Raw genomic sequence first — 17,699 nt, 5'->3', positions numbered from 1 at the left:
GAGGTGGGTGGTGATTGGGCAGTGTCCAGGAGGCGCCCGGGTGAGGTGCGAGCGCGCGAGCGGGAGTTCCGGCGGCAGGCCCGTGCTGAGGGCCGGCACCGTCACCATGTCCTCGGCTGAGCTGGACTACATCATTGAGATCCCGGATCAGCCCTGCCGGAGCCGGGGTATGGAATGAGGGTTGGTCCCGTCATGGGGAGGGGACCTAACGAGTCTGTGGGTCGCTAGCGCAGCTGTGGCCCCGCCCCTCGCAGCCCCGCCCCCTCGCGGCCAGCCCCCTCGCAGGGTCCCGCTGGTCTCGGACTCGGTCTGGCTCAGAGAGCTCCGCCCCCTTGTAAGCCCCGCCCCCGGGCACTCAACCTGTCGGAGCCTCTTCCCTTCCCTGCGTCCTCTGCTCTTTGGGGCCCTTTTTTTGTCTTTTCAATCGGAGTGTTAAAGGCCACGCTCTTGTCTTTCTCCTGGTAGCTGAAGGCGGGGAGGGCAGGGGCCCTTCTGATTCCTTTGTTTGGGGTCGGGCTTCCCACGTCTAGCCTTTCTGGTTCCGCCCACTATTTCCCCCCCCCCCCCCCCCTCGGGGACTTCGCGGAAGCCGGGGACACACAACCTTCATCCCTCCCTCCTCTCTACTCTCAACTGCTGTGGTTAACAGAGCAGCCCCTGCCCCCTGCCGCCAGATTGAAGTCGGTTCACATCCTGATACCTCCCTTGAGTAGCTGGATGCCCTTTGGCAGGCAACCCCCTCAAAACCTCAGTTTCCTCTTCTGCAAAACGGGCATACCGGTAGTAACCTCCCTCAAAGGGTTGTTGGTTGCACAACAGGTTGTTTGTGTTGAGGACCCAGCATAGTGCCTGGAATGGAGTGAGTTTAGTGATGAGCATTCTTCTTCTCCCTATAGTCATCTCGTTAAAGAAAGGTGTGTGGGAGGCTCCCTAAAATTAGTAGCTTGTGGAGTAGGCCTGGGTCCTTGGCGGTGTGAGTAGGATTAGGGGCCCAGAGAATGGAAGGTTGGGCTCTGACTCGGAATTACAGTGGAGGAGCCTTGGGGTACATGCCAGCCTAAGCCCAGCATGTCTCTCCCCTGCATCGCTCCACATCGCCTTCACGCCTCCAGTCTCCCTGCCAAGGCTCAGCCTCATAGGCAGAGGTTTGATCGTATCACTGCTCCGTGTAAAACCCTTCATTGGCTCCTTATTGCCCTCAGGATAAATCAAGTCCAGATTCCTTAACACGGCTTTCAAAGTCCTTCATAATTTATCAGCCCCTGCTTGCCTCTTTGGTCACCATGTCCTTCCACTGTTCAATTTGAGTTTTATGTTCTGGCAACCGAACTGCTTGTGATTCTCCACACCTTTCTTGCTTCTGCTGTTTCCTGTGTCTGGAATGCCCTTTCCCCTCCGCTGCCCCACACTGCTCCACCACTTTGTCCGGCTCATCATTTAAGGCTTAGCTCAGATGATGCTTCCTTCAGGAGAGACTTCCTAGACCCCTCCCGTAGCGTCTTGTGTTCCTTGGTTGGGCTCTGAGAGAGGAGGGCAGCCGCTGGGCTCCCACAGAACAAATGGCTCTAGACCAGCTGTATTTCCCTAGAGCTGGGCTCAGGGAAACCTGATCTGTTGGCTTAGGGCTCTTGTGCTAATCCAGTGGTCGGCAAACTCATTAGTCAACAGAGCCAAATATCAACAGTACAACGATTAAAATTTCTTTTGAGAGCCAAATTTTTTTCTTCTAACGCCACTTCTTCAAAATAGACTCACCCAGGCCGTGGTATTTTGTGGAAGAGCCACACTCAAGGGGCCAAAGAGCCGCATGTGGCTTTCGAGCCGCAGTTTGCCGACCACGGGGCTAATAGATGTAAAAGTGCTTTTGGAAAGTTTTGGCATCAGGGGGAGATGAAGCCAGTTAATATTCTTGTCCTTGGAGAGCCTTCCGCTGCATGGCCAGGAAGGCAGAAGTTCTCTCTCAGCCCAGGTGGCAGCCTGGTGGTCTTGGTTAGTATTTCAGATCTACCTCTTCCTGGGTCTGTGGCTTGGCAAGTTGTTGAACCTCTCCGAGCCTCAGATTTCTCCACTGTAAAATGGGAATACTAATAATGCCTACTCCAGGGATTGTGAGGGTTAACAAGATAGTGACTGGATGTGTGTGCCTGACACGTTGTTGGTGTATTTTCTCTGCTTGTGGCTCCCCTCACTGCTTCAGGAGACTGGGTCCTAGAATTGAAAGAAATCTCAGGGGGCCCTTTTGTTCTGCATCCTTCTGCTAGCGTGAGGGCGTTCTGTGGCTACCAGACCCTTCCCTGACAGCTTTCTTCCAAACATCCTGGCCTTTTGGAGGCAACTGGGATTGTTAGAAAGCCCTTCCCTTTCTTGACCCACAATAGGCCTTCCTGCCATTTCCTTTCAGTTCAGCATTTTCTGTGTCCTGGCCATGTGCTAGTTGCTGGTGCCTCAGAAGTGACTCATACACAGACTCCCTTTAGAGAGCTGTGGTTTCGGGAAGGGGTGAGGTTTATAAGCAGCTGGTTTCACAATGATGTAAGTGGAAGGCTAGAGGGTCGTGGTGGGTACAACAGTAATTTCTCTTCCTCTCTCAAGAGGACAGCTTCATGCCTTCCTCAAATTTCTTCTCCAAGAGAAATACCTCCAGGGCCTTCCGCTGTCCCTTCTCTGACGTAGTTCTAACAACCTCCTTATTGCTCCTCTGGCCTGGCTTTAGTTCATCGTGCCTTTCTCTCAAAGTGCATACCCCAGAGCTGAGCTGGAGGTTGTAGGAATTCTCGGAAGGAGGAAACAGCACTGTGATCCCCTGAATCCATTTGCTTCCCATCTGCAGAGAGCTCCCCTCCAGGCTGACATGGCTTCACACAGTGACAGTCTTTGGGGACCCCAGAGATTGTCCTCCAAATTTCGCATTTACTGTTTAATGGTGGAGAAGTATATAGGACAGTCATATTTGGTTTCTGGAATTGTTTTCCCCCCATATTTGAACATCAAACCGCAGAGCCCAGCACTGCAGTGAGTTGACAGAGAGGTGAGCAGCTGTTCTGGCACATCAGTTAGCAGGAAGGCAGCTGCAGACCCGGGGTCATTCAGAGCCCAGGCTGGGCAGGCCGGCTCAGATCCCTCCTGGGAATCCCACCGCGAGTATACATGGCTGCCCATGCCGAGGGTCTGTCTGGTCCTTTACTGAAGCCGTTCCCTTGACCTGGAATCTCTACAACCCACCCCTCTTCTTCTCTGACCAGTGATCCCCTGCACCTCCTAATACCCCATTTTCATCTAATTTCCTTGGGGAAATACCTTGTGCCAGGTTATCCCAGATTTCAACTCAGGAGCCTCACTCCTAAGCTTTTGCATCAGCTTTCAGTTGCTATTAGGAAATGTTGCTTGAATACAGTTCCATTTCTAGGAAACAATTAAGGACATGCACAAAGAAAGAGGTGTCCAGTAAAGTATCTTTATAATAGCAAAAAAACTGGAAACATCATGTCTAATAATGGGAGATTGGTCACCATAAATTATATTCTATAGCTGCTCTGCAGCCACTAAAAAGAATGGTGTAGAAATATATAAACTGACAGGGAGAGATGTTCACAATATATTGCTAAATCGAAGAAAGCAGATTACAAAACAGTATGATTCCAATTTTATTAGATATTCATTTTCTCCTTTTCTACAGTGAGCATGCTTTTCTCCTGAAGTAATAATAATAATTTTGATTTATTGAACTCTTTCTCTATGCCAGGAGCCATGCTAGGCCCTTTATAGTCATTTTCCTACTTAATCCTTTGCATTATTATCCCCATTTCACAGATAAGGAAATGAGAGCTTAGAGAACTTGCTCAAGATCTCCTTCCTAGTTATTAGTGGCAGAGCCAGAGATTTGAACCCAGTTACTGTTTTATATATTATGTACCCTTAGGTACTATGCTCCTCTCCTATGCTGTTATTTCAAAAAGTTAAAAAAAAGTAAATTTAAAATAAAGTAATTTGGTTTAAATATAGGAACTCTGAGACTCTAAAAAATATTTCTGGGCAGGAGACAATTTGGGTGTCCTTTTATTCTTCACATTTAACAAAGAAAACAGAGGTTCTTTGTGTTTTGATTCTGGCTCACAGATAAAAAGCACATGTTGTGCCACAGACTCTTATGCCTTGTCAGCCCTTCCCTTTGTCATGCCGTATGCCCCTGGGGTGTGCACAATCTAATTTATGCTTCAGTTTTATGACTTGAACTGTTGTACAATATATGTATCTGTAATTCCTGTATTATTGCTGTCAGTGTTGTTTTGTTGAGAAATTCTAGAGGACAGGGAGCCTGTGAGATTAAATTGTTTTGTGTGGTGCTCGGAAAGTGCCAGGGTTGAAAGGAATACTTCTGCCAGGCTTGATCTCTGTCACTTCTCAACTGCTTTGGCTCTCTCAAACACCCTCCCCCCATTTTAAAAAATAACATTTTAACGCTTATTGCAAAAGTGATACATACTCATTTTAGAATATGGGTAAAAAATATCATGAAAAAACAGTTGCCTCTAGTCCCCGAAATAATTGCTATTAATCTTTGATGTATTTTTCTGTGCATATATGTTTGTGTGTGTGTGTGTATACATATATATATATATATATATATATATGCATATATGCAAATATAAATATATGTGTATTCTGTTGTTTATATTGCTTTTCTTTTCTTTTTAAAAAAATATATTTGATTTTTCACAGAGAGGAAGGGAGAGGGATAGAGAGCTAGAAACATCGATGAGAGAGAAACATCGACCAGCTGCCTCCTGTGCGCCACCCACCGGGGATGTGCCTGCAACCAATGTACATGCCCTTGACCGGAATCGAACCTGGAACCTTCCAGTCCGCAGACCGACGCTCTCTCCACTGAACCAAACCGGTTTCGGCTTATATTGCTTTTCAACTTGCTTTTTCACTTAATGTATTTTCCTTTTTTAAATAATAGCATTATTGAGATATAATTCATGTACCATAACATTTACCCTTTTAATATGTACAATTCATTGGCTTTCACAGAATTGTGCAGCCATCACCATTGTCTAATTCCAGAACATTTTCAGCACCTCAACAAGAAACCCTGTACCCATTAATACTCCCCCATTTCCCCTCCCTTTAGCTGCTAGCAACCGCTGATCTACTTTCTGTCAATGGGTTTGCCTGTTCCGGACATTTCATATAAACGAAATCATGCAATATATGGTCTTGTGGCTGGCTTCTTTGACTTAGCATTTGTTTTCAAAGTTCATCCATGTTATAGCATGTATCAGTACTTCATTCCTGTTATGACCAAATAGTATTTCATTGTATGGATATCACATTTTGTTTATCCATTTATAGGTGATAGACATTTGAATTACTTCCCTTTTGGCTATATTATAAAAAGCCAGTGCTGTAACGCCGTAACGACCAAATGACCGGTCACCATGAAGTGCTTGGAGCACCTCTCTGTCCCTCCCCCATGGCCCACAGGCTCTGATCGCAGCAAGGCTGGTGGCTGGCGGGCGGGCGGGTGCAGTGAGGTGGGCGCAGCGAGGCGGGTGCCCCAAGGCGAGTGTGACGAGATACGCGCGGGTGGGTGGGGCTGTGAGCGTGGCCAGGCGTGCGCAGATGGGCGGGGCCGTGCAATTTCGTGCGCTGGGCCTCTAGTTATGAATAATGCTGTTATGAACATTAGTGTACAGGTATTTTTGTTGACATATGTTTTCACTTCTCTTGGGGGTGTACACCTAAGAGTGGAAGCGCTGGGTCATATGGTAACTCTATGTTTTTTTTTTTTTTTAATATATTTTATTGATTTTTTACAGAGAGGAAGAGAGAGGGATAGAGAGTTAGAAACATTGATGAGAGAGAAACATTGATCAGCTGCCTCTTGCACACCCCCTACTGGGGATGTGCCCGAAACCAAGGTACATGCCCTTGACCGGAATCGAACCCGGGACCCTTCAGTCTGCAGGCCGACGCTCTATCCACTGAGCCAAACCAGTTTCGGCGGTAACTCTTTGTTTAATTTTTTTGAGGAACTGCCAAACTTTTTTTTTTTTTTTCCAAAGTGGCTGCACCTTTTTACATTCTCACCAGCAGTATATGAGGGTCCTGACCTCTTCATATCCTCACCAGCCCTTTTACTATCTGACTTTTAAAATTTTTATTAATCTTCACCCAAGGGATGAGGTTATTTTTTCCATTGATCCTTAGAGAGAGTGAAAGGGAGGGGTAGAGAGAGAAACATCAATGTGAGAGACATGTCGATTGGTTGCCTCCCACACACGTTCCAACTGGGGGTGAGGATCAAATCTGCAACCCAGGTATATGCCCTTGACTGGGAATCAAACCCGAGACCCTTCGATGTGCAGGCCAACGCTCTAACCATTGAGCACACTGGCCAAGGCACTATCTAACTTTTTTATTATAACCATCATAACGGGTATAAGATGGTATCTCATTGTGGTTTTGATTTTCATTTTTCTCATGCTTAGGATGTTGAGCATCTTTTCATGTGCTATTGGCCTTTCATATGTCTTTTTTTTTTCCCATATGTCTTTGGAGAAGTGTTTCTTCAAGTCCTTTGCCCATTTTAAAATTAGGTTATTTGTCTTTTTATTGTTGAATTGTTAAGAGGTTTTAATATATCCTGGATACAAGCCCCTTGTCAGATACATGATTTGCAAATATTTTCTCCCATTCTGTGGATTTTGTTGTTGTTAATTCTCACCTGAGGATATTTCTCCATTGATTTTAGAGAGAGTGGAAGGGAGGAGGAGGAGGAGAGAGAGAAAGAAACACTCACATCGATTGGTTGCCTCCTGCAGGGGGATCCAGCCAGCAACCAAAGTATGTGTCCCTGACTGGAATTGAACCAGGGACCCTTCAGTCCGTGGATCAACACTCTATTCACTGAGCCAAAGTGGCTAAGATTTTTTTCCCCACTTTTTTTTTTTTAAATATATTTTATTGATTTTCCACAGAGAGGAAGGGAGAGGGACAGAGAGCCAGAAACATCGATGAGAGAGAAACACCAACCAGCTGTCTCCTGCACACCCCCCACCAGGAATGTGCCCGCAACCAACGTACATGCCCTTGACCGGAATCGAACCTGGGACCCCCCAGTCCGCAGACCAACGCTCTATCCACTGAGCCAAACCGGTTTCGGCTTCCCCACTTTTTGATGGTGTCGTTTGAAATACAAAAGTTCAATTTAGATGAAGTCCCAATTTATCTGCTCTTTCTTTTATTCTTTATACTTTTGCTCATGTCTAAGAAACCGTTGCCTTATCCAAGGTCACATAGATGTACTCCTATATCTATATTTTTTAACTAAAAGAGTTGACCATTTTATTTTCACTTTTCGCAATACAAATGAGAACTGCTTGTTTTGGTCCCACCACTCCCCTCTCTTAGAGGGGGTGACTTTTCCTTATCACGATGTTAGAAAACACCCAGAGTCGCAGCACCACGTCTGGGGAAGTAGAACAAGTAATAGAAACTGATAGAAAGAGGCTCCCTCTCTCCTTATCTGTCTGGTTGAGTCATTCGGGGCCGAGCGGGCACCATCCTGGGACGGGAGGGAGGTCTCATCCTTGGGGGCCCAGGCATCCTTGGCATGTGCTCTCCCCTGGGCGGCCCCATTCCAGGAGCAGGTCCCACTGGCACCATCCCAGGAGGAGGAGGGCCCATCATTGGCATCATGGAAGGCCCCCCCCTGTGGGGTGCTGGAAGGCTGGGGGGAGGTGGGATGGTCACCCCTGCAGGAGGAGGAGCGGAGCGGAGGAGGAGGTGTCTCTCTCTCTCCTTGCGGAAATGCTGCGGTGGTTTGGTCAGTCAGGCTCTGAGCCAGCTCTTCCATCCATTTCTGAGAGTAGGTTTTCACACTTTGTTTCCTGCCACTGCAGCCTTTCTCCCAGACGGACAGTCAGAGTGAGGTGTGGATCGCAGTCACAATAAAGCTTAAGCATGTTCCGCAGGCCCTTGGCCACTCCGTGACTGCGTCGCCGGAAATGACGCACACAGCCTGCCAGTGCCAACCTGCTCCCATATTTTATCCTAAGTTTTATCTCTTGTGTCTGTGATCTGCTTAACATTTTATTAAATATTTCCATGAAACATTTTTCTTTCTTAGAAGTGGAATTACCAAGTCAGATATTGTATATTTTTGAGACTTTTGATACTTTCGTTCCAAAATTGTTGTGACTCTTCTCCCGGTCATTTCCCTCCCCGTCCTTCCTGCCTCCTGCTGCTCGGTCCGGGTCTTTGCCCTCTCTTGCCTTGCATGATACAGTAGTCTGCCTGTTCCTAAGGGACACTTTCCGGGCGGTGAGGAGTGCAGTGGCCTGGTGATGGTGGGGCTGTGACAGTGCCAAGGAGGGCCATCTAACCCCTCTGGTGATTGGGGATGGGGGTGAGAGGGGATGGGGAGGGCATCAAGGGGGCTTCCTGGAAGTGAACAGTGAGCTGACTCGGGAGGTGGAGTGGGCATCAGCAAAGCATAAACATGGAGCATCAGCATCAGCCGGGGAGTGAGGAGCTTGTGCGAGGTCCTGGAGACGGAGGCAGTGTGGCGCGGCGGTCCAGGGGTGGACGCTGGCTCTGCCACTTCGGCTGCATGTTCTTGCAGAGGGACTTGCCCCTCTCTGTGCTTCAGTTTTCTCTCCTGTAAGATGGAGACCATAGCTAACAGCAGTAGCTAACTCCTAGGATGGCTGCAGGCCCAAATGAGGCAGCAAATGGTGAGGTTCTGGCTGGTGTGAACAGTCCCCTGAGGAGGTCAAAGTGGGACCTGTTCATGTACAGAGGCAGCTGCGTGTACAGGCTTGGAGCTGAGCCATATAAATTGGTTGGGACTGGGGCCTTGGATTTTGTTACCCGGGGCAGGCTGAGAAAGTGGTTATAAGCTGGTCTCCAGACCACTTGGGTTTGGGTTCCAGCTTCACTGCTTAGTTGTGTAATTTTGAGCAGGTTATTTACTATCTCCATGGCTTAGTTTTTCATCTGTAAAATGAGACTGATAACAGTTTCTTGTTCATAGGATTGTTGTGAAGACAAAGTGAGTTGATAGGTAAAGTGCTTGGAATACTGCTTGGCACATAATGCTCTTTTTGCTGTTATTGTTTTTCTCTGTAATGGGAAAGGGGGGGGGAGGGTCGGAGCTGGAAGGAAATGTGGACTTCAGAGAGTTTATGGTTTAGGAACAAGGCGGCCATGGTCAGCCTGGAGTGTGTGCAGGAGGCTGAGCCAGTGCCTGTCTTCAGTGCCTGAGGGGAGTGGCTGGAGGCCGAGAGATGTCAGCAGGGGGAGGGGAGAGGAACAGGGGCTTCCACAAGACGGTAGGAATCATGATCCCGATGTGGCCATAAATAGCAATAGCCATCGCAGTTACTTTTATGACTGGAAGGGGCAATGGGTAGCAAGGAGAATGCCAGCGCTCTCCTTGGATCCATCCTTCACAGCCACGTGTTCCTGCAGCACGAGTGCCTGAATGTGCCAGCTACGGAGCTGGGCGCTGGGGGGGTGGAGATGAGCACGACATACCCGGTTCCTGCCTTCACGGAGCCTGCTGGCTACGACATTAAACAAATAATTGTGGAAGTCGTTAATCAGTACAGATTGGATCATGCCGTTCCCCCACTTCCGGAATCTTCACTCGTTCTCTGCTGCTGTGGAATAAAGTCCCGACTCCTGAGCCTGGTGTGAAGGCCCTCAGGACTGGGCCCCAGTCCCACTCTTGGCAGCTCTCCTGACCATTGGTGCTGCTCCCTCACCTCGGCAGCTAGCCCCCGGGACTGCTGGCTGTGCCCCAGACCGATTATAACGTCTCCATCTCCGTAGCCCCTGCCCCTGCCCTCTCTGTACCTGGCATGCTCCCGCTAGTCCTTCAAGGCCCGAACAGCAAATGCGTCTTCCTTTGGGAGGTCTTTCCTGGTCACTGTCACTCTCAGCCGTGCTCCCAGAGCACCTTGGGCTTTCTGGATTACAGCACTTCATGTATAGAATCCAAAGGGGCCGCGTGACTCTAGGGGGAGGAGGTCATATCAAAGCCTCTGAGTAAAAAGTGGGCACAGAAAGTAGGGCACGGGGAGGAGAATGTGTTGGGGAGTGGGAGGTGCCCGCAGGTGTGTGGCTTAGCGGGCAGCCTTGAGTGCCTGGCAGGAGTGGAGGGACCAGCTTCCCCCTTTAGGACCATGACAGAAAGCTTGGGCTCTGGGAGTAGGCAGTGTATTCATGGTGTGCATATACTGAGTTTCCTCATGGAGAGGCGGATCTGGGGGAGAGCCATTCCTTCGTGAGTCGGTGAAGCCCAAGTGGCCAGTGCAACCTGCACTGGAGCAAAATGGAGTTAGAAATCCCAGCTGTTGGAGAAGGGGCAAGTCCGAGGCCCAGCAGCAGCTGCCTGAACCTTCCCCTCCCGGGAATGCGCCATCCCTGCTGGCTGGGTGGCCTTAACTCTGGGCGGCTCCAGGGTATGTGACTTCCCTTGGCTGCCTGCTATTTGAGAAAATTCCAAAGCCCTTTGCTGGTGTCTTAGTGGTGGCCCACGGAGGGGACCCTTTTAGGCTGGGGCGGGGAGCCTCTGCTCAGACAGTTGCACAGAAGGAAGGGAGCCCCCCGGGGTAGGTCTCAGGAACCCAGCTGCTGGATCTGAGATTCAAAGGCAGATCCGAACCAGAGCTGCTCTGGCAGAGGACAGGGGGACACCGAGCCCAATAAGGAGTGAGGATATTTAGAGGCCTGAGTTAGAGCTGGGGAGGGCTGGCAGGCATCAGCAAGGGACCGAGGTGCTGGCAGCTCCCGCTGCAGGCTGAGTTGCAACCCAGCCTGGGATCCCCGTGGGTGCAGGCAGTTAATCTCCGAAGGCTGGAGTCACCACTGCTGGAGAGCAGGAACATTGAACTTTTCAATCACATTAATTTCCACAGGAAATTGTTGTCTTCCTTTTGTCCAAAGGTTAGTGATTTATATTTACCATCCTCTTAACTAGCCTTGAAATTTACTGTTGCCAGGTCACCACCGGCCTCCATAAATCTCAGGGTGGCAGCTGAACATAGCCAAGTGGCTTGATCCTCGGAAGGGCACAGCCCAGTCCTTTCGGGAGGGCGGATAACTAGCAGTCCCTGCACAGAAGTCCCCCTGAGGAGGTGGCACTCCCGTGGCAGGGGAAACGAGATGGGTTCTGACTAACCGGGTAGCAGGGAGGCCTCTGCAGAGGCAGATACAGAGCAGACAGCTGGCTTGTGCCTCACCCATCACTGGAGGAGGCGTGCTTCTAGTTATGGACAGAGCTGGTGGATGGGGAGCAGGGGCCTGTGTGACCTTAGGCAAGGAACCTAACCACTCTGTGCCTCAATTTACTCATCTGTAATAATAGTCCTCTGAGTGTTGTTACGAGGTTAAACCTCATTAAATATCAGCTAATATTCTCTGGCAAGACAGGGAGGTAGTTTGGAATGGGCCTCGGAGTCGGTCTGCTCCCCCTCTCTGCTTACACTGTGCCACCATTTCTCTTTTTAAGACCCTCTTCTTCCAGCTGTTTGTGTAGTTAGAACAGGGGCTGGTAAACTTTTTCTGTAAAGGGCCAACAAGTATTTTATGCTCTGTGAACCATAGGGTCTTTGTTGCAACTACTCAGCTCTGCTGTGTTATCATGAAAACAGCCATACACAAGAAGTAAATGAATGTGGCTGTGTTCCAATAAAACTTTATTTGTGGACCCTCACATTTACATTCCTTACAATTTTCATGTGTCACAAAATATTCCTCTTTTTTTTGAATTTTAAAAACCATTTAAAAACGTAAAAAGTATTTTTATTTTTAGCTCATAGGTCATACAAAAACAGACCATGGCTGGCTTTGGCCTATGCTTGTAGTTTGCCGGCCCCTGGATTAGAAGGTGAAGTTGCATGGAGAAAGTATTCACCTTTCTCACCTGGGCTGGGTCTCTGAGTCACTAAAGAAAGCCTCAGGTGAGTTTTTCCAATGACCCTGTAGTGCCTGCCTCCTGAGAGGCCATGTGACCAGCGGGCAGAGGAGGGAGCCTGTGGGAACCTGAGACACGGGCTGGCGAGTGCCTGGGCCTGCTGCCTTCTGTTCCCAGCCTGCAGCCAGAGGGGTGCTGACTCTGGATTGGCCAGTCACTCCCACCCCCACCCCAACTCCAGTACTGATGGTAACCTGTCTGTTTCAGAGAACAGCCCGAGCCAAGGTGGGAAGGAGGCGGGGACTCGACAGCCTTTGGTGATTCTCCTGGGCTGGGGTGGCTGCACCGACAAGAACCTTGCCAAGTACAGCGCCATCTACCACAAAAGGGTGAGTACTGCAGGCTGCGGACACAGCTTGCTGAGGCCCCGCTCTGGGCTGCAGCGAAGATAGGAACAGGCCTGTGAAGAAGATGCGGGGGTCATGGGTCTTTGGTAGGTTTATCCCCTCTTTGCTGCCAGCTCTGTGGCCTGGTCTGTCTCCTTCAGCCCCCTGACCTGCTTCCCCTTCCCTCCTCCCCATCCCCCACAGTGGACAGCCCAGTGATGTGCTCCCAGTAGTGGAGGCGCCCAGACCTCAAGTTTCTGTTGGCTGATACTGCCTATCTGGGCAGCAGGAACCTGGGCTGGTGTGCTGGGCATAATGTGTTGCAGTGTCAGGACCTTGAGTTGGTGGTGCCAGTGGAGGGAAGTTGATGGATCAGGGAGCTTGTTAGGAGGTGGAATGGCACAGGGATAGGGAGGGGTCCAGGGTAATGCCAGGGTTCTGGCTGCGGCAGTTCCTGAGTAGAGGGCGGTGTTTTTTGAGACAAGGATCCCTGAGGAGAAGCCACAGGTCCTGGGTGGATGAGCTTCCCCCAGGGAGTATGTGGAGGGCAAGGAGAAGAGGGCCTAAGACAGCTCTGAGGAGCCCAGAGTTAAAGGAGTGGGAGTTGGAGAAGGTCCTACGAGGAGAGGAGGGTTGGCCAAAGAGGGACAGGAAAACCCAGGAAAGTTTGGGAATCCACAGTCTTTGGGAAGCGGCCACTGTAGAGGGGGAGCGGAAAGATGTTATGGAGGCGGAGGCCCGGGGCGAACGGGAGGGAGCAGAGCCGGGGAAGGCAGGGGGCTGAGGTGGCAGGGCCGGTGGCGGGGTCCTCTGGGAAAGGGAGGGGAGCCTTTCCCCGGTAGCTGGGAGGACAGGATGGTTCGGAGAAAACTCCAAACTCCCAACACTTTATTATTTAAAAGAAAATAAAGACACCGTATTCTACCACCTAGCGATTACCTCTGTTTACATGTTAGTATATATCCTTTCAGCTTTTCTCTCTGTGTCTGTTTCTTTCCTTTACCTAAATGAGATCTATTGACTATGCTATTTTACAGCCTGCTTTTTTTCAGATTTTGATCTCCACCTTCTCATGTTAATAAATTTTCATCTCATCTAGTTTCCAGTCTACATTCAGATTCTCTAATAGTCCCCAAAGTGTCCTTTATAGCTGATTTGCCCAAATCAGAATCTAATTGAGGATCACCCATTGCATCTAATTCCTTGACCTTCTTTTAAATCTAGAACAGCCTAAACCGGTTTGGATCAGTGGATAGAGCGTCGGCCTGCGGACTGAGGGGTCCCGGGTTCGATTCTGGTCAAGGGCATGTACCTTGGTTGCGGGCACATCCCCAGTGGGAGGTGTGCAGGAGGCAGCTGATCGATGTTTCTCTCTTATCGATGTTTCTAACTCTCTCTATCCCTCTCCCTTCCTCTCTGTAAAAAATCAATAAAATATATTTTTTAAAAAAAATCTAGAACAGTTTTCATAACAACTTATTGAAGAGCCCGGGTTACCAAAGAATCCATCTAGGAGTGTGTGATCCCAGATGCTGCTGGGAGGGAAGTACGAGGGGACTGAAAGCCGTCATGGGTTAGACCAGTGGTCGGCAAACCGCGGCTGGCGAGCCACATGCGGCTCTTTGGCCCCTTGAGTGTTCTAACGCCACTTCTTCAAAATAGACTCGCCCAGGCCGAAAACCGACTTCTGCGCATGGGCCACGAAATTTCAATCGCACTGTACGTGCGCGCCCGCACGTGGTATTTTGTGGAAGAGCCACACTCAAGGGGCCAAAGAGCCGCCTGTGGCTCGCGAGCCGCGGTTTGCCGACCACGGGGTTAGACCCTTCGGCAGAAGATGATGACCTTCACAAGAGCAGTGCAGTCGTCATGTTGGAGCCAGTGGAAGGGAAGCGGTGGAGAGGAGGGTGGCTGTCAGAATTCGTTTAGGAGCGTGAAGAAAAGGTGGGAGAGTTAGAGGGGAACATGGTGTAAAGCAGAAGCTTTTTTTTTTTTTTTTAAAATGAGATTAGTCTGTGCAGGAATCTAGGGAGAGGAAGAGCCTGAAATACAGGAGAGAGTGGTGGTGAGTGACAGGGCAGGGCCTTGTCCTGGGACTGAGCATGTGCAGAGATGGAAAGACGGTTGGCTTCGGGGGAGAGAGGAGAGACTGACAGGTCCTTGGTGCAGGGACTTCCAGGAGCATCTGACGGGGGAGGTGGCAGCAGAGATGCCAGGCACCTTGGAACCTCCCAGTGAAGCCCAGACTGTGGGCACAGGGAAGCTCGGTGTGTGTGGGCCCTTCACAGGGAGTGTGGGGAATTCCCAGGGCGAGCTCTGTGTGAATCACAGGGGATGTGGAGTTAGAGGGAACGCCATGTGTGCCCTCAAAGATGGTGTTCACAGGAATTGCTGAGGTTATGGCCGAACCGACAGGTAGTTCTGCACGTGAATGCTCCTGGGGAGGAGTGCGTGTGCGTGTGCATGTGCGTGTGTGCTCCCTCAAGTTAGTGCACCGTGAACGTGTGTGCTCGCCAGTGGTATATGTGCTTGTGGGTGTGTGTTGGCAGCTGTGCTTTTTCGTGCACTCCCAGGTGCTGCGGTGGGTGCCCCTAGTGAGTGGTGGGCGCCTTGGTTGTCTGCACCCGTGGGGTGTGTGGTGGATGAGCTTTGTTTAGTCTGGGAGTCACATGTGTGGTAGTGAGGTGGGATGTGCTCGCATTTGTGGGCGATGCTGTGTGTGGGTTGGGGGTGGGTGGGAAGACATTTCACATCCTCCTGGGGAGTGAGAACAGAGCACTCTGAAATTTCCATAGCTAAGGGGCCAGGTGGCGTCAGGACCCCCTCCGATGCCAGGGCTTTGGTAAGAGCAGTGCCAGGAGCAGTTGGGGGGGCAAATGTCAGATTGCAGGGAGGAAGTCAAGAGTTACCTCAGCTGACCATCCCTGTTTGGCGATGGGTCATTCAAGTAGAAGTCCTGCCATCACTAATTACTGCTACTGTTAGTCGAGAATTTACTTTGTACCAGGTGCTGTTTGGGGCACTTGAGATACATTTTTTCATTTAATTTTCACCATAACCCTAAGAGATGGATGGAGACACAGACTCAGGAAGATGAAGTCCATACTGTTAATAAGTGGTGCTGGGAATTGAACCCAGCCCTGCCTGACCCTAGAGCCAGCCTAACTCTGAGGCCCTTAACAAAGGGCCCTTAGTCTCTAGAACAAGTTAATGAGAGGGGATTAGGACTCAGGCCTGGAGACTTGGTCCACGTATTGAGGGGTACATCAACCTAGAGAGAATTTGGCTCAGATTTTAGAATTTGAGGAACAATAGTGCTTACTATACATGGAATTTCAGGGCAAGTGGGAGGAATGATCCCAGGCCTTGGAACCAGACAGATTTGAGTGCCAGGCACCTGATGCCAGAAAGTATGGCCTGCTCTCAGGGCCCTGTAGGAAGGTAGCAATGGCCAGAGACTGACCTGATGTGGGTCTGGCTCATGAGTGGCCTCTGGTGGTCAAGGCTGGGGCCTGCAGGCTGTGTCTCCTGTTGGGTCTTACCGGGTACCTACCTCCTTGTGCCTGGGAGGTAGACAGTGCAGAGGGGAGGTACAGCAACAGGGTGTGGCCAGGCAGCAAGCTGAGTAGATGAGGGTGCAAGATCATGGGTGGGAGGGAGACAAAGTGGACCAGAGTGAGGAGACTTCCTTCTGCTCAGCCCAGATGTCTCCAAAGCATGCTCTGGGCTCCAGGCCTCACATACCATCCTGGCTGAGGCGGCTTGGCCAATGTGAAGTGATTATTCTTCAGCCTTCCACTGTGGAAGGCACTGTGTCTGTGAGCGGTGAGCTGGTGCCCAGCTGCAGCAGGGCCTGGAGCACTGCTAGGCTTCTGGGCTTGTGGAAGTTGGAGCTGCTGGACCCCTCTGACCTTAGCTTGTACCCCCCCACCCTATCCCTCCACAGGGCTGCATTGTGATCCGATACACAGCCCCGTGGCACATGGTCTTCTTCTCCGAGTCCCTGGGCATCCCTTCACTTCGTGTTTTGGCCCAGAAGCTACTTGAGCTCCTCTTTGATTACGAGATTGAGAAGGAGCCCCTACTCTTCCACGTCTTCAGCAACGCCGGGGTCATGCTGTACCGATACGTGCTGGAGCTCCTGCAGACCCATCGGCGCTTCTGCCACCTGCGTGTGGTGGGCACCATCTTTGACAGCGGTCCTGGTGATAGCAACCTGGTGGGGGCCCTGCGGGCCCTGGCAGCCATCCTGGAGCACCGGCCTGCTGCGCTGCGCCTGCTGCTCCTGGTGGCCTTCGCCCTGGTGGCAGGCCTCTTCCATGTCCTGCTCGCTCCACTCACTGCCCTCTTCCATACCCACTTCTATGACAGGCTACTCGACGCAGCCTCTCGCTGGCCCGAGCTCTACCTGTACTCAAGGGCTGATGAAGTGGTCCTAGCCAGGGATGTGGAACGCATGGTGGAGGCACGCCTGGCACACCAGGTCCTGGTGCGCTCTGTGGACTTCGTGTCATCTGCACATGTCAGCCACCTCCGTGACTACCCTACTTACTACACGAGCCTCTGTGTCAACTTCATGCGCAGCTGTGTCCACTGCTGAGGTCCTTGTCCCACCCACCTCACCTCTGCTCCAGAAATAAATGCCTGACACCCCTCACAACCTGTATCCATGGATGGGGTCCTCTTCGGGTTCAACTCCCTTCAGCCCTTTGGGACTTCGTGGTCTCCCAAGTAGAGAATTCCTTTGGGCCAGGACCCTAGGTAGGGGCGGGAGTGCCTGGGCATGTCTCTGCAGGAGCCTGACAGCGTTGTATTTGGAGAAGTGTAGCAGTCAGGCTGCTGATTCCTGTGGCGTTTCGGCTGTTAGGATTAACCAATTGGGGGGGGGGGATTGATAATGAGCCCCAGGATTATTCTCTGATTTCTTGAATGGAAAGTGAGCTTTGTGAGGAGGTGCCAGAGGGTAGGATCGGGCTGGGGCAGGGACTGTGATCTCTGTTCCAAGGCCCCAGAAAGGCAAAGTCCCACAGCATGAAGCACCATTCCTGTGGATCTCACTTGGCAGTTCATGCAGACTTCTCTGCCCTCGCTGCCGGGGAGTCTGAGGTAGAAGCCAGATGGAGAGGTGAGGATGCAGTGGTGGCGGGCCTGCCCAGGTCCACACTTTGCCAGGAAGCCACTGGGTCCAGGAAAGCTGCAAAGTGTGTAATGGGCAGATGGAGTGGGGAGCAGAGCGAAGACAGCAGCACCCTATGGGAGCTGGGGCAGGTGGTCAGGAGCCCTGAAGACCAGAGCCAGGGCAAGGGCCATTTGGCTGAAATAAACTCCCTCATCTCCTTGAGGGAGTCCCACTTGGATTCTCTGGGCAGGAGTGGTGCCTTTAGTCT

At 50.9% G+C, this 17,699-nt stretch overlaps 1 protein-coding gene and 1 pseudogene across 2 annotated transcripts; one reads left to right on the top strand and one right to left on the bottom strand.

Annotated features, from left to right (window-relative positions):
• Positions 1-9: 9 nt before the first annotated feature.
• TMEM53 (transmembrane protein 53) lies at positions 10-17,056 on the top strand. Its single transcript, XM_079776486.1, has 3 exons — positions 10-167; positions 12,194-12,315; positions 16,259-17,056. The coding sequence occupies exons 1-3, from the start codon at positions 107-109 to the stop codon at positions 16,910-16,912; spliced, it is 837 nt and encodes a 278-aa protein (XP_079632612.1). The 5' UTR covers positions 10-106; the 3' UTR covers positions 16,913-17,056.
• LOC307102808 (U1 small nuclear ribonucleoprotein C-like) lies at positions 7,024-8,182 on the bottom strand (annotated as a pseudogene). The gene has a single exon. The product of its transcript is annotated as a U1 small nuclear ribonucleoprotein C-like (transcript).
• Positions 17,057-17,699: the final 643 nt, after the last annotated feature.

Source organism: Cnephaeus nilssonii (assembly GCF_951640355.1).
Source record: "Cnephaeus nilssonii genome assembly, chromosome: 7".
Classification (NCBI taxonomy): domain Eukaryota; kingdom Metazoa; phylum Chordata; class Mammalia; order Chiroptera; family Vespertilionidae; genus Cnephaeus; species Cnephaeus nilssonii.
The sequence above is the reverse complement of the archived record's forward strand: the minus strand, read 5'-3'. Positions and strand labels throughout refer to the sequence as shown.